This window comes from Zalophus californianus, chromosome 1 (genome assembly GCF_009762305.2).
Source record: "Zalophus californianus isolate mZalCal1 chromosome 1, mZalCal1.pri.v2, whole genome shotgun sequence".
Taxonomy (NCBI): Eukaryota; Metazoa; Chordata; class Mammalia; order Carnivora; family Otariidae; genus Zalophus; species Zalophus californianus.
The window spans coordinates 6,160,614-6,181,848 of NC_045595.1; the positions used below are offsets into that span (position 1 = coordinate 6,160,614).

The 21,235-nt window shown below is 61.3% G+C and overlaps 2 protein-coding genes across 5 annotated transcripts in view; one reads left to right on the forward strand and one right to left on the reverse strand.

The window, feature by feature from the left end:
• Nucleotides 1-266: 266 nt before the first annotated feature.
• On the forward strand, nucleotides 267-6,838 carry PEX11G (peroxisomal biogenesis factor 11 gamma). Of its 2 annotated transcripts, XM_027583024.2 has the most exons (5): nucleotides 267-348; nucleotides 1,671-1,859; nucleotides 3,907-4,085; nucleotides 6,081-6,143; nucleotides 6,583-6,838. In XM_027583024.2, the coding sequence occupies exons 1-5, from the start codon at nucleotides 289-291 to the stop codon at nucleotides 6,803-6,805; spliced, it is 714 nt and encodes a 237-aa protein (XP_027438825.1). In that variant the 5' UTR covers nucleotides 267-288; the 3' UTR covers nucleotides 6,806-6,838. The 2 variants fall into 2 exon arrangements, with proteins under 2 accessions (XP_027438825.1, XP_027438824.2); XM_027583023.2 differs by having other exon boundaries at nucleotides 6,081-6,722.
• A 1,828-nt stretch (nucleotides 6,839-8,666) lies between these two features.
• Nucleotides 8,667-21,235, reverse strand: part of ARHGEF18 (Rho/Rac guanine nucleotide exchange factor 18) — an 85,998-nt gene continuing 73,429 nt past the window's right edge. For 2 of the 3 annotated variants that reach the window (XM_027582994.2, XM_027582995.2), the window contains 12 exons: nucleotides 19,676-19,752; nucleotides 18,964-19,142; nucleotides 18,111-18,202; nucleotides 15,977-16,159; nucleotides 14,698-14,835; nucleotides 14,204-14,325; nucleotides 13,459-13,515; nucleotides 13,318-13,365; nucleotides 12,724-13,194; nucleotides 12,103-12,436; nucleotides 11,158-11,283; nucleotides 10,800-11,064 (listed from right to left, as the gene is read on the reverse strand). In XM_027582994.2, coding sequence (XP_027438795.1) covers nucleotides 10,916-11,064; nucleotides 11,158-11,283; nucleotides 12,103-12,436; nucleotides 12,724-13,194; nucleotides 13,318-13,365; nucleotides 13,459-13,515; nucleotides 14,204-14,325; nucleotides 14,698-14,835; nucleotides 15,977-16,159; nucleotides 18,111-18,202; nucleotides 18,964-19,142; nucleotides 19,676-19,752 — 1,976 coding nt within the window. In that variant the 3' untranslated portion in view covers nucleotides 10,800-10,915. Of the gene's footprint in view, nucleotides 9,542-10,799; nucleotides 11,065-11,157; nucleotides 11,284-12,102; nucleotides 12,437-12,723; nucleotides 13,195-13,317; nucleotides 13,366-13,458; nucleotides 13,516-14,203; nucleotides 14,326-14,697; nucleotides 14,836-15,976; nucleotides 16,160-18,110; nucleotides 18,203-18,963; nucleotides 19,143-19,675; nucleotides 19,753-21,235 lie in introns of those variants that run through there. The other variant, XM_027582993.2, reaches the window with a different exon arrangement.

Genomic DNA, 21,235 nt, shown 5'->3' on the forward strand with positions numbered 1-21,235 from the left:
TTGAAAAGACCAGCCGTCGCGGGGCAGAAGGCGGTGGGCTCCGAGGGCCGTCTGGGTGCAGAGGCCCCGGGCGAGCGGGGACGTTGCGGCCACTAAGCTGCAGACTGGGCAGCTCCCCGCAGCAGACAAAGGGCCCGGCCGGGGACAATGAGTCGAGCCGGGGACAAAGGGTCGCGGCCGCGCCTGCGCAGAGCGTTCCCGGGGGGGGGGGGGCGAGGCCTCGCGCCGTGCCCCCGCCCCCCTTGGCGCTGCGCGCCGACGTCACGGTGGCGCCACGGCGGAGTTGCCATGGCGGCGCTGAGCGGCCTGGCTTCGGCGCTGGAGTCGTACAGGGGTCGGGACCGCCTGGTGAGGCTGGGGCGGAGCGCGGCCCGTGGTCCCGGAGCAGGGCTGGAGCTCCGTGTCTGGAAACGGAGGCCAGAGCGGGGCGGGTCGCTCAGGATCCATCGCCGAGGCGCCCTCCCGGCTGGGCTCCGACCCTGTCCCCTAGCAGTGGACGTACAGATTGCTCCTGCTAACTCATCATGGTGGGGTGTTCTCAGTACCAGCCAAATCCGCACGTTTGGACATTTGGGATCCGACCAGACCACTGAAGGTGGTCACTGGGTTGTCCCAGGCAGTCTCATATGAGGACTCAGGGTGTTGCAGCGCTCCTTCTATGGCTGGACATTGAGGTTGCGACCGATTCCCCTATAATTGGGCACTTAGGTTGTTCCAGTTCCCCCTGGCTGGACATTTACAGGCCGACCAAATCCTGTTGGAACATTTAGGATCTGACTAGGCCACTTGGTTGGTCCCTGGTTTTGTCCCTAACAATCTCATAGGGGGATTTAGGATTTTTAGGCCTTTCCCATATGGCTGGAAGGCCCTTAAAGGCAGATGCTCAGCTTGTTCCTATATAAGCTTTTCTCTCTTATAGGTAGGCATTTAGGTTGCACCAGGAAATGTACCAGTGGTGGGCAATTAGGTCCCAAAGACCTTATGATTGGGCATTCGGGTTTTAATACATTCCCAAGCTGTACATTTAAAACGCAGAGTTTTGCTATGACACAGTTTTGCTATTACAATTCTGAAAAGAAATAAGTGAAAATATATAAAACAACAGGAAAAAGCAATTTCTGGAAAGCAGATGAAATAAAGATGTAAGGGTGGTGAAGCTGACAGTTCCCCATGCCCCAAACCACCCATTGAGTGGATTCCTTCTCACTGAGGTAAGTCAAGCAGATGACCCTCGGCTCACTGGGCCGAGGCCCGATAACTTCTCCAGTCCTCAACCCAGCTACAGACATTGGTCCAGCTGGGTAGATGCAAATATACATGTCTGCCTCGTCCTGCTGTCTGCTGGGAAAAGGGGGACCCCTGAGGTGTGACATGGTTGCATTTTCTTGTCTCGGTCACATCTGTCTCCAAAGGGTGTGCCCCTCAGTGGCACGAGCCAGCATTCCCTTAAGAGTCTCCCCAGTGACTTTTGGACAATGAGGTCACGTTTCTCCATTTGTCCCACCTGCAAGTATCTCTTTAAACTTTCAGCTTTTATTGGAAGTTTGTTGATCTAGTCTGCACAAGCCCCCTCGCCCCCCAACTTGATCCCAGGGGACCCACGGCCACGTGGGGGCCGATCCAGCTCGGCCCAAGAGCAGGGCCCTGCTGACTGCTCTGGTTTCCCACAGATCCGAACGCTGGGGTACTGTTGCCAACTGGTTGGCGGGGTCCTGGTGGAACGCTGTCCGGCCAGATCAGAAGTGGGGACACGCCTGCTGACCCTGTCCTCCCAACTCAGCCACTGTAGGACTGTCCTGCGACTCTTTGATGATGTGGCCATGTTTATCTACACGAAGCAGTATGGCCTGGGGGCAGAGGTAACGGGGTGTGTGGGGCCGTAGTCTCTGGGCAACCGCGTTTCATGGACTTGGCCAAAGGCAGCGGTGTAGGCTGATTCTTACTTTTAAAAATTTTGCTTGCTTTTGTGAGATGGTCAGATGTTCTCATTTGAATTTAAATGAAAAAATGGCTTATACATTCATACATTCCAAAAAGTTATGGAATTAAAAAGTCTCCCTCCTTCCTGATCCCCTCACCCTTGGTTTTTCGCCTCAGAGGCATATACTGTTGTCAGCTTTTCGTGATTCCTTCACGAGGTGTCCTGTCCGTGCGGAGGCAAATCACCCTGTTTACGTAATTAGTTGTGCACCTGGTACGCTGTTTGGGACTTGCTTTTGTCTGTTAAACAGCATGGCTTGGAGGTCACTCCCTCTCAGTCCAAACAGAGCTCCTTCCTTCTTTGTGGCCGCACCGTAATCTGCTATAGAGCTGGATGGTGATTTATGTAACTGATCCCCTGACGATGGACATGTCGATTTTGCTGTTAGAACAGGGGCCATTTCCCCCAGAGGATGGGCCCGGAAGCTTCCCTGGGCCTGTCTGGCCGTTATGCCCCTCCGTGGGCTGCCCTGCCCGTCCCCCCTGCCCCTGTCCCCTCTCTGAGCCACTCCACGTTCAGGTGCACCCACCCTCCTTCCACTCCAGCGCCCAGTGGCCCAGTCACCTCAATCTCAAGTGCTTTCTGGACCTTCCTCCTGTTTTGACACCCGTCTCCTATCCTCGTCTTCGATTAGGGCACGCTTCCCATGCATCCTCAGAGGACCCCTCCCCGAACCAACATCTCCTCTGCATCCCTAGACAAGGGGCGGGGGCCCTCTGCACCTTGTATGTCCCTTGGCCAGAACAAGAACTCCTTTTGCTGGGTCCGGTGTTTAGGTGCCTGCACCCCTGTCCTGTGAGCATCTCCTCCTCCCCAGTGTAGGGCCTTGGCCTCGCTGCTTCTCTGGAGACCCTAGTGGAAGGAGCATACTGGGGAGCGGGCAGGGAGGGCCCTGTTCTCGGGGGAGGACTGAAATACGCCAAACACACCAGAGGGTCCCAGGCAGGATGGGGGAGCTGGAGGGGGGTTCAGAACCTAGAGGGAGGCAGGATCCCAGCTGGCCACTAGGAAGGAAGGGGGCTCCGGAGGGGAGGGTAAGGGGTATGGCAGGCAGTGAGGATGAGGAGGCTGAAGGCAGGAAGTGAAGGACACACAGGGCCCCCCCCCAGCTTAGAGGCCTCCAAGGGGTGGAGTCCTGAGGGGTGGGCCCCAAGAATGCGGCGTGGGCACCAGGCTCCTGAGCCTCAGCTGGTCCTGCCTCACTGGATACAGGCCGTGGCTCGGAACTTGGTGGAACTTGGGCGAGGGCTTGGGTTCTGCTATTCGAAGGCCCGAGGCCTGTCCTTGTATGAGGAGGGCAGGTGGCAGCTTCCCCTAAGTACCTCAGTTGGCCTGTTTGCGGGGCTTGTGACCCCTCTGGTTTGGAGTGGTGACCCAAGCCTTGCAGCCTGGTGCCCACTTACTGTCCGCACTGAGCGTGTTCAGTACCACCCTGCCCTGTCGGGTCGGGGTGCTCTGCAGGGCTCTCCCTCCGCGGCTCTCCTAGAGCCTGGTGCCAGGGAGCCTGGCCTGCAGACCCGTGCGCAGGACCCAGAAGGCTGCAGGGTGGGAAGGCCCTGATGCAGGGCATCCCAAATTGTCCTACTTGGGAATCATCCGGGAACTTAAAAGACATTCCTGGTGCCAGGGCCTACGCCGGACCTAGTGAGGCAGAATCCCTGGGGCTGGGGCTGGTGCTCTGAAGCTCTCCAGGGGATCGCTTGCGCAGCTAAGTTGACAGCTTCTGCTCCACCGGGGGGATGACGGCCACACTGCTCTGAGAAGCGGAAATCGGGCCTTTCTTCCCCTGCAGTGGCCCGCCGTGGGCCAGCCTGCTGGGCCTGGACGTTGCCCCGTGACTGCCATCTGGCTTGGCCTGGGTCCCTAAGATGGGCCTGGGTAGGTCTGACTCCAGGCGCACGCCCCCCTCTCTCCTGGTCCTGCAGGAGGAAGACAGCTTTGTCCGCTGCGTGTCGGTCCTCGGCAACCTGGCCGACCAGCTCTACTACCCCTGTGAGCACATCGCCTGGGCTGCTGATGCCCAGATCCTCCACGTGGACCCTGCCCGGTGGTGGACACTGAGCACAGCCTTCTGGGGCCTCTCCCTGCTCCTGGGCATTGCCAGGTACGTGGCCTTAACACCCACCAGCAGGCCGTAAGGGGTGCCTCCCTAGACCTGCAGCTGTAACAGACCCCCCCAAACCCCGTGGCTCGAAACAGCACACGCGCACTGCCTCACGGCTCTGGAGGTCGGAAGTCCAGTGTGGACTCACTGTGCTACACCTCCAGGTCGGGGGAGAAGCCAGTCCTGCCTCTTTCGGCTTCTAGAGACCACTGCATTCCTTGGCCCGTGGTCCCTCCCCTCCGTCTTCAGAGCACAGCCCGTTTCCTTGGGCACATCTCCGACTCCCGACCCTGCCGCCTCCCCCTCATGAGGGCCCCGTGAGAGCCCCACGTCCTCCCCCATCTCAAGACCCTTACCTCCCTCCCGTCGGCAAAGTCCTTTGTGCCATGTAAGGGAGCACGCTCACAGGGCCTGCAGATGAGGACGTGGACATCTTTGGAGGGCATGATTGTGCCCACTGGCCCCAGGAAGCAGGAAGAACTCCAGGCCGGGGACCGAAGTAGCTGGAGGGGGATGCCTTTCCCCGGGTCTCTGCGTGTGTGCGTGGTCGTCGGCAAATGTCCCCAGAGAGAACAGGAGTTTCTTGACTGGCTGTGTGCTTCTGAAACCCAGACTGTTTCTAGAACTTTCTTTCTTTTTTTTTTTTAAAGATTTTATTTATTTATTTGAGAGAGAGAGAGAAAGATAGAAAGCACAAGAGGGAAGTGGGTCAGAGGGAGAAGCAGACTCCCCGCTGAGCAGGGAGCCCGATGTGGGACTCGATCCCAGGACTCCAGGATCATGACCTGAGCTGAAGGCAGTCGCTTAACCAACTGAGCCACCCAGGCGCCCAAAGCATCTGCTTTTTTTTTTTTTTAAATAAAGATTTTATTTATTTGACAGAGAGAGCACAAGCAGAAGGAGAGAGAGGGAGAAGCAGGCTCCCTGCTGAGCAAGGAGCCTGATGTGGGACTCGATCCCAGGACCCTGGGATCATGACCCGGGCCGAAGGCAGCCGCTTAACTGACTGAGCCACCCAGGCGTCCCAGCTGTTTCTAGAACTTTCAAATAATGGTTTCCTCCCGAACATTTCCCTCTCTGTAAATGCGCTGAGCGGGTTTGTTCCGAGCTCCCTGCCCAGAAAGCACACTCTACCGGCTAGGCCAGCCAGGCACCCCGGTTCCATTAATTTTTTTAAAATAGACTTTTAGAGTTTTAGCTTCACAGCACAATTGAACTGAAAGTGAAGAGAGTTTCCATAGATTCCCCACCCGCCCCACAGCCCCTCCACGATCAAACTCCCCCAGCAGTCGATGAATCCACGTCGACAAGTCACGGGCACCCCAAGTCCGTGGTTTACATCTGGATTCACTCTGTGTTGCACGTCCTGGGGGCTTGGACAGGTGTGTAATGAGACATTCCCACTGTTACAGCATCACAGAGTGGTGGCATTGCCCTCAAATTGTGCTCTGCCTGTTCATTTTTAGAGCTTATACTTTTTCATCATGTCTCTCTATTTGGTGTGAGCAAGCATGAGGGTCCTGACCTGGTGTCCATAGGACCCCAAGGTGCCTGAGAGTCACCAGGGAGTTTGCTGAAATGCAGATGCCCAGTTGCCGAGAGGTTTGGATTCTGCTAGTCTGGACCCGGGGCGCAGGAGTCGGCGTGTTGCTCCAGTCTTCCAGGTGGTCTGACGCAGACCCACTTACCTCACTGCAGGTGCTGACTTGTGTCCCCATGCTCTCCGGGGACAGGTCACCTGGCCAGGGACACATGCCTGGCTCCAGCATCGGAAGCACTAGATGCTTCCAGATCTTGTGTGGACAGTGCAGGCAGGTCAGGGTCCGAATTAGGAGTCCCCGGGAGCTTCCGAGGCCCAGGCCAGTCTGGTGCCCTGGGAGGGTGCAGGGCGCTGGAGTTACCTGTGGCCGTCGTGGGGGGCGGCAGCCTCCCCTTGGGCTGGCAATGGGGAGCTAACCCCTGCGCCCCCACCCTGCTTTGCTTTGCCTGCTGCAGGTCCTTGAGGATGGTCCTGACGCTGAGACGGAAGCTGAGGGGCCCCGCAGTGGCCTTCACCAGGTACGACCCCAGGGTTTTGCCCGGGAGAAAGGCTGACTTCCTGCCGCAGGCTGGGGACGCTGCTGGGTTTCCCTCGCCGGGGAGGTGCTGTGAGCTGCCACGTTTCCAGCCTCGCGCCTGTGCGGGCCTGCGCGGGGGCCTTACAGCAGCTCCAGGGACTGGCCCAGATGGGGAAACAGAGGCTGGCTTGAGGCCCCGAGCGCCCCCCGACCCCCGCAGCTCCCTGCCTGTCTCCAGGGCCCAGAGGACTGAGGTGTGGGTTTGAGACTTCCCACACCCGTCTGTGCCCTGTTCATGCTGTGGGCTCCCTCTGGGGGGTGTGACGGGGACGCAGCCCCACCAGTTCTCCTCACTCGCTCTGCTGTCACCTCTTCCTGCCCGTTGGGGTGAGCCTGGGTGTGCCTGGGTCTTCCCCAGTGGCTTCTCTTTGCTCCCGCAGCCGGCTGCCCCGGAGCAAGAGGAGGGCCATGGAGGCCCAGGTCCGGTCGGAGGTGCTGACCCTCCTGAGCAACGTGGCCGATCTGGCCAACGCCGTGCACTGGCTGCCTCCGGGTGTCCTGTGGGCTGGCCGCTTCCCCCCGTGGCTTGTGGGCCTCCTCGGGACCATCTCCTCCCTCCTCAGCGTGTACCAGGCTGGCCGGGCCGAGGCCACCACCCCCTGACGTGGCCTGGGAGGTGTGGGTGCAGCCGGAACCCCACCGGAGGGCCCCTTCCCACAAAGCAGAAATCAGTCGGGCGAGGGCTGGGTCTGTAATTGAGCAACTCAATGCCAGGTGTAGGGACGCGTAACCCAGAGAACGCGCGGGGCCGCCTCGGGCACGGGCCCATGGTGGGCCAGGATGTGGGCAGGGGTGAGGTCCCCCGGGGGCCGAGAGCCAGGACCTTTCCAACTAGGCCGGGGCTCCGTGGGGGTCTTCTCTCAGGGCCAGAGTAGGGGTCGCCAGGCCTCACATGCAGAGAAGGCTGCTGTGGGCCTCACAGCACCTCGCTCGGCCCGTGTCCTGCATTCCAGTAAAGGCGAGCGGGGGAGCCAGGATGGTGTGCGCCACGCGGGCCTTAGGAAAGTCGCGATGATGATCGATTAAATAGGTTGTTGGTGCTGGGCCCAGTGTGAGAGCTTATTTCTAAATCACTGGCCCCCAGCCCCTCCCACCTGCAGGCCTTCCTGCTCACACGCCCTGTTCCTTCCCGGCGGTGGCGGCGGCGGCGGCGGCGGCGGCGGCGGCAGCCCTGTGCATGTTGAGAGGGGGTGCAGGTGCTGCCTGGAAACCACACCTCCTCAGCCCGCCTTCTGGAACGTGCTGGCCCTGAGCAGGCTTCAGCCCAGGCGAGCAGCTCCCCGCACCTCCGTCTCGGGCACAGGGGGCCACGTCTGTGTCTCGTCCGCCTGGGCAGCTCCAGGGTGCTTGTTGTGGCCGAAGCATTTCACACTCCGCCACAGCTTGGGCCCAGGGCTGGTCTGAGTGTTTTACGGGCTCCAGGCTGCGGCCGGGATCGTCTCCCACCTCATGGGGATCATGGCGGGATGGGATGTCTCAGACTGACCTGTGAGAGGCCCCGTGTGTGTGGCCTCAGGCAGGCGCCTGCAGATGGTGGCCAGCCCACGTCTGCCCGTCTCGACGTGGCCTCGGATCCTCCACCTCTGGGTCCTAGCCGGAAAGCGGAGGGGATCAGGCTGTCCCTTACATCCCGCAAGCACCAGGAAGAGCCAACAAAAATGGCAGTTTGCAGCCCCCGAGGCTTCATGTGACACCCCTCCACCTCTTGTCCCACAGGGAAGCTATGTGGTGGGAAAAGCTGGGATACAGGGCCCCTCAGGGTTAACATGGGGTGCAGAAGACCCCCCCCACCTGGCCCTGGCTGGAGCACCCTGCCCCACCCATCCCCCTGGACGAGGGGAGGGGGCCAGGCTGGGTCAGGTCAGCCTCCCCTTCCCCTCTCGCAAAGGGGGGGATGTTGCTCGCCGTGGCCCTTAGCAGAGGCCCCCTTCCCAGCACTCAGGGCACCAGCGGGGCTGGGGTGGGGGTCACAGCAGTACCTGCTTACCTGCCTGGAGACTCAGGGAGTTGATACTTGTAAGGCACTCGGAGCACTGTGTTTGTGGGGAAGCCACAGGAACACCCCCATACGTAACCTGTCCAGTCACAGGTCCCCGGCAGGCTGGTGTCCCCATGGGCCTGGGCAGAGCCAAATGCCAGGGCTGGGGCTATGCTGGGACACACCGCTGGGCGGTCGAGGAGCCCCACCTGTAGTGTGGCCACAGCCCCTGCCCGGTGCTCTTCCCCGCCTGGCAACTTCAGCCTCTGAGGTGGGGGCAGAGCCAGCCAGTTCCTGGGAGCAGGGCCTGAAAGCGTTCTCCCAGCACCCAGGGAGCACCTGCCGTAGCAAACTCAGCTCCTTTGGGGAGCAGGGAGGCAGATGGGCCTTGGGGATGGCCCTACTTGGGGCAATGCCTCCTTGTCTAGGAGGCCGACGTCCCAAGAGCACGGGGACAGGCCTAACAGGAAGGGCACCCCGCCAGAGCGGAGAGGACTTGGCCGCATCCCCACACCTCAGCCTCGTCTGGAGGGCTGCTTCTCCCCGGGGGCTCCCGGGCACCCCCACTGCCTCTGACTCCGAATGTCTGCACGCGGTCATCGTCTGGAGCTTCCTGAGGGGAGGGTGTGGGGCCCTGGGCATGGGTGTGAGGGGCGCCCTGCCCGGTGATGTGAGCCACCTGTAGAGCACTGATGTTTGGGCCGAGGATCCTAAAACAAAACCCCAAACCCCCAAACGAACACTCCCGTCGGCTCATCTCCGATACTTTTATTGCTGGAATCAGGTCTTAAGTTCTAAGGTGGTTCTGAAAGACCCCACGGTGAGGAAATGTTGCAATCATCATAAAAATAATTGTCGGCTGGACTACGATTATGGTCACAATTAACGAGGACGTGCACAGGTTCCATGGACATGAGGATCTGCTCAACCACCAACCGTACAAATAAAATCGGGCTCTCTGGGAGTGACCTTGCCCGGACGAGGGATGGACCCATGACGACACTGCCCTGCTGTGTGGCCCCGCGGTGGGATGCCCCAGTTCCCTGCCACACGGCCAAGTGGCGGTTCCTTGGACTTGTCACCGGCTGAGGAATCGTGGCGCCTCGGAGGGTCAGACCAGAGCCGGCGGACAGGGGCGCGTGGCGGTGGAATCACCCAGCACGAGGGCCCAGAGATGTTCGCTTCACCATAGGACAGGAACTTAAAAGTCAACTCTGCTAAAGTGCTTGGAGACGTCTCAGTACGAAAACGCAAACCCCGATCACAGACATGGCACAGGTGAGCTCGGACGCCTCACAGGACCGAGGGAGGACGCTTCTCCTGGCTCCCCGAGGACGCGCGGATGCTGCAGGCCCCAAGCGCTAAGTGGAGACCGGGGGAGAGAAGGGAGCGGGCAGAGGTTCTCAGAGGGGCCGGGCTCGGCACACCATTCACTGTGCCCGGGAGAGGTTCGAACTGCTCAGCTGGGGCCCCAGTCCTCCCACCAGCGCTTTGGGAGGGTCGGGGCTCTGGGCTCAGTGGGGGAGGCCAGGGACCAAAAGGCCGGAGTACCCCCATTCCCCCACCCTGCACCCAGGCTTGAGTTCCTCCGCAGCTGAAGTGTGCATCTGACCCACTGGCCAGGCCCGGAGTGCTCCTGGACACCCAGCGTGCTCCCCAGCATCTAGAGCTGTGCAGCGGGATGGGTGGCCCTTGTCCTCCAGGGGAGCTGACAGTAGGCTAGCTCAGCTCGCTGGACACGAGGCACCTGAGCCCCCTGCCCATCTGACGTCTTCCAGGCCCTAGGTGACCCCTCTGGCATGTCGCCCCCGGCCACGAGGACGTGGCGGCCCCACCGCTCCATTCCTTGTACCAGCCCCTGCCCAAGGGTGAGGGACACCCGCCCTGGGGCCTTCCTCCCTGCAGCCGCAGGAAAGCCCGCCCATCTCATGGGCGCTGGGACCCTCGGGGGCGCGCTGGCCCTGGCTAACGCTCTCGACTGGGCTTCCCCGGACAGGCTGAGAGCTCGGAGAACGGCTGGGGCCCTCGAACCCCACAGAAGCATGCCACTGTGCTCAGGTGCCTTTGGAAAGCACCAAGTTTGGCAACAGCAGAGTTTAAAGACCTCTGTCAAATTAAAGTTAGTTATGGCCCGTCCCCTCCTGTCACCTGTGCCACCGGCTGGTCCTCTCCACATGCCCCGCCCTGTGGCCTTCTGTCCCTGGCGGGGCCGTGTGGCCGCCCCCCTCCCCCGTCTGCACTCACGCCCTGGCCTTGAGGCCCACCGCGAACACAGGCAAGTCTCTGCTTCGGAAGCGGATCCTGCCGACACCACCCAGCCCCAGGGCCGGCCCCTGCTTCTCCGACTGGGGTCCGGCCTGTCCTCAGGAATCTTGCGGAGCCACCACTGTCTGTCACTACCTTGGAAAAACGGCGTGGAGTCACCCTCTCTCTCCCTCCCCAACAGGGGTGCTACGACTGCACACAGCTCCTTGGGTTAGCTCTGGTTCAACCTTCGATTAAAAACTTTCCTTTTTGTGTTAAAAAAAAAAAAAAGAGGTTTAGAAAGTTACCCAGGCACCACTGCTAATCCTACAGGAAGAGCCTCGAGGCGACGGGCCAGCCCCGGCCCTGACCCTGACCCCGGCCCCAGCCAGGCAGCCGTTGGTGGTGGTTTGCTCGGGAAGAGGAAAGGGACTGGGCTGTTCCCCAGAGAGCAGGACGGGGAGGGGTCTGCACCTCGAGCCACACCCCCTCTAGAAGAAGATGACGTCTTCCTTGCTGCCGTCTTCCTTGCCGCCCGGTGTGCTGGGCAGTGGCAAGGGGGAGGGGGGCACGGGGGCGCCCCCGGGCTTGAGGGAGCAGCACTCGGTGGGGACGTCAGCCGGGGCCGGGCAGCAAGGGTCTGGAAGAGAGGGAGAGTGCTGGTTGTCAGCCGCCGCCAGGCACCGTGGTGGCCCTGCTGTCCTGGGGCGGGGGTGGGGGGGGCTGGGCTCACCCGCGGGGGACACGGAGCTGTGGCTGCTGAGCAGAACCGGGCTCAGCGAGCGGCGGTTCCGAGCGCTGTTCTCGTCCTTGCCCACGAGCTTGCTGAGGAGCAGCTGCTGCTTCAGGTCGAAGGAGGCTGAGGGAGGGCGGGCACAGCCTGGGGTGTCTGGCCTCGCTCCGGGCACGTGGGCAGCGCCCCCCCCATTTGGGCCGGGGACACACCCACTCATTCAGCCCCAGAGACGGTGACACCCGACTAGAGGGCCCTTGGAGTAACTCAGCCTCTGCACGAGAGAGCGACCCCCTGACCCCGGAGCCCAGCAGTCCTGGCACACAGGCCCTGTTCCTCAGGGAACATTCCAGTGCTGGCTCCCCTCAGCCAGAGCTTGCATGCCGGCAGCACCCCTGGGAGTCCCTGGGCTTTCTCTACCGGAGGAAGGACCTCTCACTGCAGGGTGCTCTGTGCAAGGGCCTCAGTGTCTCCTCTGTGGGATGAGGACACGGCAGAGACCTGGGCACGAGAACTGTCCCTGGGCAGGGGCTCGCTGGGGAGCATTAGCACCGGTTGCCCTGATGTCCCCAAGGGACCCGGGCTCTTCTTTCTGAACTGCCAAGATGTTCTGTTGACTCCAATCCCCGTTTGAGGGCCAAGGTGAGAAAAAGACATGGGGCCTGATGTTTTAATTTTCCTTCTTGGGATGAGACCTCCGTGTGGGGCGGGGACTGGCCTCTGCCACATTAGCCCAGGGTTGCCAGCTGTGCCCTCCAGGTTCCCCCTGCTGCCCCCTCCAGAGGATGGCCCTGGGGCCCCATTTTGGTTTGTTCACAAGAAGCCGCTTTGGCTTCACAAAGAGCCCACAACTGGACCTGCGAGTCCAGGGCCATAGCGGACCGGGCAGGCGCCCGGCCAGCACTCCACTCACTCGCCCCAGCTCCGCCCACCCCCGCGGCTCACCTGAGCTGTCCCAGCGCTGGGAGCCCCTGCTCTTGCCGCCCTTGTCCTTGGCGCCCTTGGTGGAGGCAGCCAGCTTGGTGGGGATCTGCTGCTGCACAGCCGCCTGCCTCTGGATCTGGTTGGTGGCGCTCAGCAGCTGGATGGGCACGTCGCTCTTGGCCGGCCGGCTCTCGGCGGGGGCGCTGTCCCGGCGAGCCATCTCGGGGCGCTCTGGGAACTCAGGCCCCGGGCCCGCCAGCGGCATGCTCACCCGGGCTCCTGGCGCTTTGGCGAGGGCGGAGGGCCCTTCCGGCCCTTCCCCGTTGAAGCTGGGAGTGTGGCTTAGTGGCTGGGCCTGGAAAAGCAGCAGAGGACGCATCCCGAAGCTGTTCCTGCGGGGGCGGGGGGGGGGCGCACCCCCCCTCCACAAGCCCCTCCAAGCCACTGGCCTCAGATCTGCACGGTGCACCCCCGACCCCCTGCCAGCCTCTCCCACTTGCCCGTCCTCCTTTGGGTCCACGGGTGACCTAAGCTCCTAGCCGGGAGCTTGTGCTTGGACACGCACATCCGCCGTGACGCTGGGGCGCACGCGCCCCCCGCCCCGCCCCCGCGCGGTGTCCTGGCGCCCTGTCCCGCGCTCACCTCGGCCGGCAAGTCGGGCGGCAGCGCGCCGGGCGCCGTGTTCTGCTTGCGGAGGCGCCGCTGCTGCTCCAGCTGCTCGCGCTCCCGCTCCACGGCGCGCTGGGCCTCCCGCAGCCGCGCCAGGTCGTGCTGGTAGGCGCGCCGCCGCTGCTCCAGCTGCTCGCGCTCCTGGCTCAGCCGCTCCTGCAGCTGCAGCGACTCGTTCTGGCACCGCTGCAGCCGGGCCGAGGCCAGGGCCAGCTCGTGCTGCTGGCGCTCCCGCTCGCGCTCCCAGCGCTGCTGCTCCGCCCGCAGGAGGCCCTGCTGCTTCTGCACGGCGGCCAGCTCCTCGCGCTGCTTCTCGAAGTTGCGCTGGCGCTCCTGCTCCAGCAGCAGGTTCCCGCGCGTGGACTGCAGCCGCAGCTGCTTCTCGCGCTCCTGGATGGAGGCCCTCTGCATCTCCACGCAGCTGTCCTGCTGGGCAATGACTGCCTGCGGCGGCGGCGGAGCGACTGGTCTTAGGACGAGGCCCGCCTCTCCCCAGACCCCGACCTCAAGCAGGGGCAGGAGAAGGGCATGGTCGCGCCGCCCCCCTCCCCCGGAAGCCCCCCGCACCTGGAGGCTGAGGAGCAGCTGAGACAGGGTCTGGATCCGCTGGACAAGCTGCGGAGAGGGAGAGAGACGCTGGCTCGCTGCGCGCAGCCGCGTGCGGTGTGCATGCCCGCCCCTGGGGAGACCGCTGAGCCCCGGGCCTACCTCCAGCTCCAGGGCCGCGGGCAGAGGGCGGCCGGACTCCGCCCCCGGCACCGCCACCTGTGGAGAGAATGGGCCAAACACAGACAGCTCAGGACCTGCCTACTGTTGACGAGACCGCCCCCCCCCCCCCCCCCCCCCGCCCCAGTCTCGGTGTCTGGAAAAGGAGCGCACAAGGCGGCCTCCCTGGAGGCGGAGAGCAGCTGTTGCGGGCTCACGTGGGGAGGCTCGGGGGCCAGGCGCCCCCGGCTGCAGCTCCGGGGGTGAAGCTTGTGCGCGGGCTCAGGGGAGCCCGTGGGCGGCAGAGGGGAGCCTGACCCGCAACCTGACCCCGCTCCGGCCCCGACGCCTGGTAAGGGTGGGCCTCCGGAGTCCAAGGGGAGGGAGGAGCCAGGCGCATCAGCAGGACACACGCGTAGACTCAGTGCTCACGGTCCCCGCAGCGCCCCTCGGCTGCTGATGCGGCCACAGCTCCCGCCCTGCGCCTGTCCCCTCCCTCGCCCCCCTCCTGGACACCTCGTTACCATTCCCAGGAGATGCGGGAGGGAACACGGAGGTTCGCCGGCCCGCAGGTTCACCTGGGCTGAGATTTCCTGGTACAACGGGACTGGCACTGGTCACTACGCGTCCTGAGACGGCAAAACTAGACAACCCCAGACACAGAGCCGTTCACACGTGTGAACGCTAATTTAAAGGGCTTGCGCGGACTCTGTGCCTAGCTCAAGAATATCCCAAGGAAGCAACGTACTGCGGGTGGGGTGTCCTCAGAGGCCCCCGGCGTGTTGCTGGGCTTCGAGTCTGGGCTGCTCACCGGGCTTTGCCAGTCTTGGGGGCCGGGGTCGCTGCTGTAGGCCTTCTTCAAACTGCCATCTGAAAAGCCCAATCCAGGCGCATGAGGACGCTGCAGGTCCCACAGGGGTCCGGGCCAGGCCCCCGCCCCCCAGACCCAGGTAGGAAATTGTGGCCAGGCTGCCCCGGTGGTATCTGAGACGCAGAGACCGGCAAGAGAGGGAAGGGCTGCCTGGGTGCTGCTGTCGGAGCACGACTGACAACACCCTGAAGGTTCCAGAACCTGACTAGAAGCTTCATACTCGTTTGCGGGGGAAGCAGCCCCAGAGATGCCCAGCAACAAATGCCTCGACTCTGCTGCTGGGAACGTTCCAAGAACCCGCACAACCTCTTGCTGCTGCTGATCTTCCGGAGGGGCCCCGAGAAGCCCCAGGTGGACGCGGCACCACTCACTCTTGCCGGGACTGCTCACAGTGTCGTGGCCCCCGAAGGTCTCTGCCCTGCGGGGCAGGCCCGCGGAACCTCCCCCATCTTCCACCTGGCCGTTGGCGCTGCCCAGCTGCCTGCAGATCAGGGTCTGGATGTCCTCGACTGTGGAAGGAGGTGGGAGGCACCGAGTCACGCTGTGGAGCCATGCTGTGGGTGTCCGAGCGTGGCAGGGTCTGGGCACTCAGGCCTGAGAAGCCTGCAGGGCGTCGGTCATGGTCTTCGAATCCCCCGACACGGGACTTCAGTCCCCTGACCCGTGTGTTCCCTAACTTCAGGTACTACAACCAGGACACGCCAACCCGTGTCCACAGGAGACGGTGGACCACGGGGGCAGCATGTGGGAGGGATGGGGATGCCCTGGGCCTCGTGAACAATGCGGGCGTGTGCCTGTGTGTCGGCCGTCATACAGACGAGGTCTCTGGGGGCAGGGCAGGTCACACAAAACGCTCTAGGACAAACAGGCTTTGGCCAAGTGAGGAGGTGGGGAGAAGAACATTCCAGGCTGAGGCACAGGATATGAGGGGTTCCTCAGGGGGCCAAGAACAATGGCCACTGAAGAAATGCGAGGAAGGTCAGTGCAGAAGGTCAGTGTGGCTGGAGGAAATAAGACTGAGCAGACGCAGAGTCCACAAGGGACCCCTCTGGTCTCTGCTCCCCTCACTCTGAAGGAAAGGTCTGGAGGGCAGCAGCTGTCTCTCCCATTTGCCACTGAAAGCGGGGCCAACCGTCCTGCTGGACCCAACGAGCATGGGCTGCCTGGCCTGCCACACGTGGAGGGGGGCAGGCCGCACACTAGCCAGCGCCCTCCTGTGGCCACTGCGCTCAGAAGCCTCTTTCTGCCTAGAGGTGGGGGCAGCCCGCCCCGGGAGGCCTGCTGGGTCTAGGAGCCGTCTGAAGTGACCCAGCACAGGTGGATGTGTGCCTGTTTCTGGGGACATCATCGGGGACCCACTTCTCAGAAAGGAGAACCTCCTGAGTGTGGGGAATCCGTCTTGGTTGACTTCAGATCCCGGGGGCCTAGTGTGGTGCTGCCTCGCATGTAGCGGGTTGACAGGGAGAGGGTGCTGTACGTCTGCTGGGGGTGTTGAAGGACCTTCTGGCTCTAGCCGATGCCGGGGGTGGGGGTGTCAGCTGCTCCCAGGAGGAGGGACCTCCCCGCCCCGCCAGCCGAGGACCCCCTAGCAGAACTGCGGGGCAGCAGTGGGCCAGCGCCCAGCGAGGGCCCCCGGGCGTGGCTCCTTACTCTCACTCATGGCCGACTTGAGGATCAGCTCCCCCTGCATGGTCTCGGAGGGATCCCCTCCTCGGAAGAGGAGCCGCGACTGGGGGACATCTTCGAGCCCGCTCATCTCCGCCATCTCCAGGTAGATCTGCTGCTTCTCGCCAAGGCTCTGTGCAATCTGCTGGTCTTTCACGTTCAATCGCTCTGCGAAGCCACAGGAGACAGGGGTTGGCCTTCCGGGGTCATCTTCCCCGGGGACCCGGCTCCCACCCGCAGCCCACCCTGAGTCCACCATCCTGCGGGGCAGGTGAGGGCATGGCCCTGTCTTCTGATAGTTCACCCCGATGACAAAACCCAAACACCATGGGGTATGCGCGAGGACCAGAACAGGCCGATGGATTAGTCTGGGCCTCAGCGAGACTCTTACAAGACTTCGTTTTCTTCTCCTGAGACTCTTCCTTCAGGTATTTAGGCCACACTCCTTACAGGTCTCTGGGTTTTACGCTTTTTGTTGTTGTTGCAACGACAGCAACTTTCTCCCTGGTGGCCGCCCAAGCATACACATCACGTTCGGCAGGACTACTGGGCGCCCTCACCGGTTACAATAGTTTTCTAGTTGATTCTGTTAGATTTTTCAGGCAAATAATCATGTCACACGCAAAACACAATTCTGTCCCTTCCCTTCCAGACACGGTCTTACTCCTGTTTCTCCCCTTGTCACCCTGGAGGAGCTTGCAGGGTGCAGGGAGTACGGCGGGAGGGGCAGGCCCGGCCTGGCTCCGGATTTTGGTGAGCGTCCCTGATGGTCCAGTGTGAAGGATGAGACCAGCTTTTCATCCAAGATGGGAGAGACTCTCTCCATAGAGAAAGTATCTATTTCTAACAGGAAGAATCCTGTCAGGAATGAGTGAGGAATAGATACTGTGGCACCCTCGGAGACATAACTATGCAGGGCACGCGTTTTATTGCCACCGGGCAGAAAATAAAGAGTCTGAATGAACACTGCATTAGCACTGTGCTTCCGGGGTCAGTGGGAGGTCCCTCCCACCCCCTTTCTTTTGGACATTTCTATTAATGAATAACCTCAAACATACACCTCTCCCCACAAAGAGAAATAAAATATATACTTCCTAATTTTATGTCCTTATGGCCTAAATGCTCCCTAATTGAAAAATAAATGACTCGGTTAGTGGGGGGGGAAGAGGGAGAGGCTGATTGAGACCACAGAGTCCCCAGGACTGTTCTTGCCAGTGACCTCACTGGATTCTCACAGGCACCTCTTAAACCGGGGAGGGGAACGCACGGGTAAGCCCAGGGGGTGCATCTTACAATGCAACAGTATTCGGCCTTAAAAGGGAAGGAAATCCACACACACTACAATGTGGCTGAACCTTGAACCACCCGGCTCGGTGAAATCAGCCAGACACGAGAGGGACGCTGCAAGACTCCATTTATACAAGATCCCTAGAACAGGCAAATTCACGGAAACTGAAACTAGAACAGAGGTTACGAGGGGCTGAGGGAGGAAGGAACAGGGAGTGACAGCTAACGGGGACGGGGCTTCTTTCTGTAGCGATGAAAGTGATCTAAGATTGCGACAAGTTGCACAGTCTTGTGATACAGACTACAAGCCACCGAATGGTGCACTTTACAACGGTGCTGAATTGTATCGTGTCCGAATTCTAGCTAAATAAAGTAGTTAAAAAACACTAAAACAGGCAGGAGGAAGCTGAGGTCCGCAGCCAAAGAGCCAGGGCCGGTCTGGGTCTGCCAGGCTCTGGGGGGAGACTGTGGGGTTCTGTGCTATTCCAAGTCCCCTCGGGGTTTTCACGTTTGTGACCTTGGACACCTACGGCGAGCTCCTTCCTGCACAGGGACCGAGGGAGGGGGCAGGGTGTGTGGCGAAGCCAGAGCGTCTGGAAATGGCTCAGGGGCCCCGAGCGTGCCATCTCATGACAAAGCCTAACGGCAAAGGTTCCGCAGGGCTGCAGGACATGACACAGCCTACAGCAAAACGCCTGGTGCTCGGGTGGAGCTTTGCTCCATGGCCAACCCCAACGGGACAGGACAGAAATGTCGCTGGCCGTCTCCCAGGGCCTTCTCACCATACGGGGGACATGCTGTGGGCACGGAGGTCCAGACGGACTCCCCTTACCTTGGAAGTCCCTCAGCCTCAGGGCGCGGGCCTCGAACACCTTCTTCTCCTCTTCCACCTCGCTGAAGGGCCCCTCCTCCTCGTCCGGACAGCTGCAGGGAGAGGGGGCAGGTGGGCAACAACCCTTCACGGGCAGGTGGCCTCGGCGATGGGCACTGAGAGCTTTGTTGGCAGAAGCAGCTGCTCAGAGCGTCTCGTCCTGTGGGCGACTGAGCTCGTTAATGGCACGGGAGAAACACGAGGGGGAAGAGGAAGGCAGCCATGGGCATTTTCCTGTCTTCAAGTGTCCACCCGTCACCAGCCGCAGGTTCCGAGCCTGGCCGCCATGTGCGGGAGGGGACGGAGGACAGCTCATTTCCTGGGGACCCGCAGGACTGAGTATCGAGGGAGCCCTGAGCAGGTTCAGGAAGCTTCCAGGCATAAAGAGAGGGAGCATCAGGCTGGCTGGGGTCCCCGGGGGTCCCGCGGCCCGAGGAAGGGGAACAGGACGCCACAACCTCCTCCAACAGGTCCGGCCCCCGGCTCAGGGGGCCCTCACTGTACCCCCCAGTACAGAAGCGCAGAACAGCCTGGCCCCACGCCCACTGGCGAGCAACATCTGGGCCTTTTTAGCATCTGACAGGGTCGGGCTGTTGCCGGAAGGAGCCGCAATGGGGCCGTGCGGCCCCTCTAGCTGAGCAGGATGGACAAGGCACCAAGGCGGAATGAGGGAGAGGACAGCAGAGGGGTGTCCTGCCTGCCTGTGACCTCCAGCACTCTCTTGGGTACTTCAAGGTCACAGCTGCTTTGCCCACTGTCAAAGCCAAGAGCAAAACAGCTGGGGGGAGGGAACGTCCACACGGGCCCTTCTCACCTCTCGACGGCCCTTCTGATGTGGGCCATCCAAGTGTTCCTCTCCTCTTTGGAGCTGGTATAGATCTCGTACATCTCGGGCCCTTGCAGGGAGGCACTGATCAGAAACATGGCTTTCTCCTCGTTGGCCACCTCCCTCACAATGAGCTTTTGTAACGAGATGACCGGGCGCTTCGAGTCCTGTGTGGGTGGAAGGCGAGGTGGGGGAGGACCCGTTTCACCCGGATGCATCTGAGCAGCTGTGGAACTGAGAGTCTGAGGGGAAGGGGGTGGTAGGGGACACGTGTGCCCCCTTTGTTCTCCAATAATTCAGAGCAGAGATATTTGCCATCTAGGGGGGAAAAGACCCTTTTGTGATTATTCAGAGATGGGGCCTTCACAGAGGTGATTAAGGCAAAATGAAGTCATTAGCCATACTGGGCCCAGTTCAGCATGACTAGTGTCCTACTCAGGAGAGGAGGCAGGACAGGGACTTAGCTGGAGCCCCCAAGACCCTGAGCCCCGAGAGAGGGAGAGCCACAGAAACGTAAAGGCTGAGACTGGACCGGATGTTAGCACGAGCCCCCGAAGCCTCCCCAGGCAACCGGACAGGACCCCCGGGTCTCGGAAAATTCGACTCCTGCCTTGCCGGAACCTTCTGGGCCCTGGGCAGCAAGCCCCTAAGGGTCCCTAAGGCAGGCAGGACCCTTCGTCCGAAGAGACAGGACACCTACCACAGAGGCAAAGACGTATTTTTGATCCTTTTCTTGTAGCAGCAAGAGCACATCCGTCAGCAGGACAGCAAGGACATCTAAGGAGAAAGCACAGAAGAAAATGTCTCAGGAGGTCGCAGGGACACACGGGTCCTGCCAGGCAGACACGGATGCGTCCCGGGGAGGCTTCGGCCCCGGGGGAGGGGTCCTGGTCACCCAGCGCGGTGCCGGGAGGCTCCTGTGGGGGCCTGAGGGTTTCCGTCCACCCCACTTTTTTTTTTTTTATTTTTTATTCGAGAGAAAGAGAGAGAGAGAGCACGAGAGGGAAGAGGGTCAGAGGGAGAAGCAGACTCCCCGCTGAGCAGGGAGCCCGATGCGGGACTCGATCCCGGGACTCCAGGATCATGACCTGAGCTGAAGGCAGTCGCTCAACCAACTGAGCCACCCAGGCGCCCCCACCTCACTATTTTCTATCACCTCCTGGGTTTCAACATTTAACACAAGCCAGAGGCTGGAGTCCCCTCTTGCAGGTTCCTGGGCTGCTGCCCAGCCTTGGCACCTGCCGTCCCATCCCCGCTGTCGTGGCACCTGCAGGTCTGCTCTTTGAGATTCTGCTGATTTCTCAAATGTGAATTGCCCCTCCGTTCCTCCCGCTCCCAGGTCGGCTGCCCCCCGAGCCTCTGGTCGCCCGCAGCCGGCCTCAGGCCCCTCGCGCTGCGAGATCCCTGGTAACAGCAGGCTCGGTGCCTTGTCCCTGCAGGAACCTCTCAGCAGAGCTTTGGCACACAGGTGCAAATCCCAAAGTGAACGTCCCTCTGCGTCTCGGGAAGCGTGAGCACCGCCCTCTCCAGGGCAGGCGGCCTCTCCCTGCGGAATCCTCTCGACTGTGGCCCGCTGGCTTCCTCTGAAGCATTTACTGCACTCTTCACTTGTTTCTGTTTGTTTCCTTAGTTCTCCCTTTTGGGGCACTGACTAAAGCACCCTGAGGACAGGGGCCTCTTACCACCCACCTCGGGGGCCAGCACACAGGAGGAGCTAAATCGTCCGCTAGATGCTCGCCTGTGCAAATTCCGGACAAACATATTTGGTCATTGGCCATCTCCAGCACTCCCCTAAAGAGCTTTAAAGATGTGGATGTTGGGGCGCCTGGGTGGCTCGGTCAGTGCAGCGTCTGCCTTCAGCTCGGTCATGATCCCAGGGTCCTGGGTTCAATTCCTGCATCAGGCTCCCTTGCTCAGCGGGGAGTCTGCTTCTCCCTCTGCTCTCACCCCACTTGTGCGCTCTCACCCTGTCTCTCTCTCTCAAGTAAATAAATAAAATCTTTTAAAAAAATTATTAAAAGAAAAAGATGCTGATGTTAACGGACAGGTGAGGATGTTTCCAGAAGCTCATGAAATGATCCAGGAAACTCAGGGTTGAGTCCCGAGTGCTCTCTGGTCTGGAAGTACACCGTGGATTTTGGAGGTGGGGCTCGAAGGACACCCTGCGCAGTGAGTGGGATGTTTGGGGACACTGAGATCAGCGGTCCGGGTGGTGCGTCTACCCACACGGGGGCCCTTCAGCGGCTGCTTGTTTGGCATC

Excerpts from the sequence above, each read along its gene's own strand:
- PEX11G (XM_027583023.2), top strand. The coding sequence starts at position 289 with ATGGCGGCGCTGAGCGGCCTGGCTTCGGCGCTGGAGTCGTACAGGGGT. Across the intron at positions 349-1,670 it reads ACAGGGGTCGGGACCGCCTG|ATCCGAACGCTGGGGTACTG; the intron begins GTGAGGCTGGGG and ends GGTTTCCCACAG. Across the intron at positions 1,860-3,906 it reads AGTATGGCCTGGGGGCAGAG|GAGGAAGACAGCTTTGTCCG; the intron begins GTAACGGGGTGT and ends CTGGTCCTGCAG.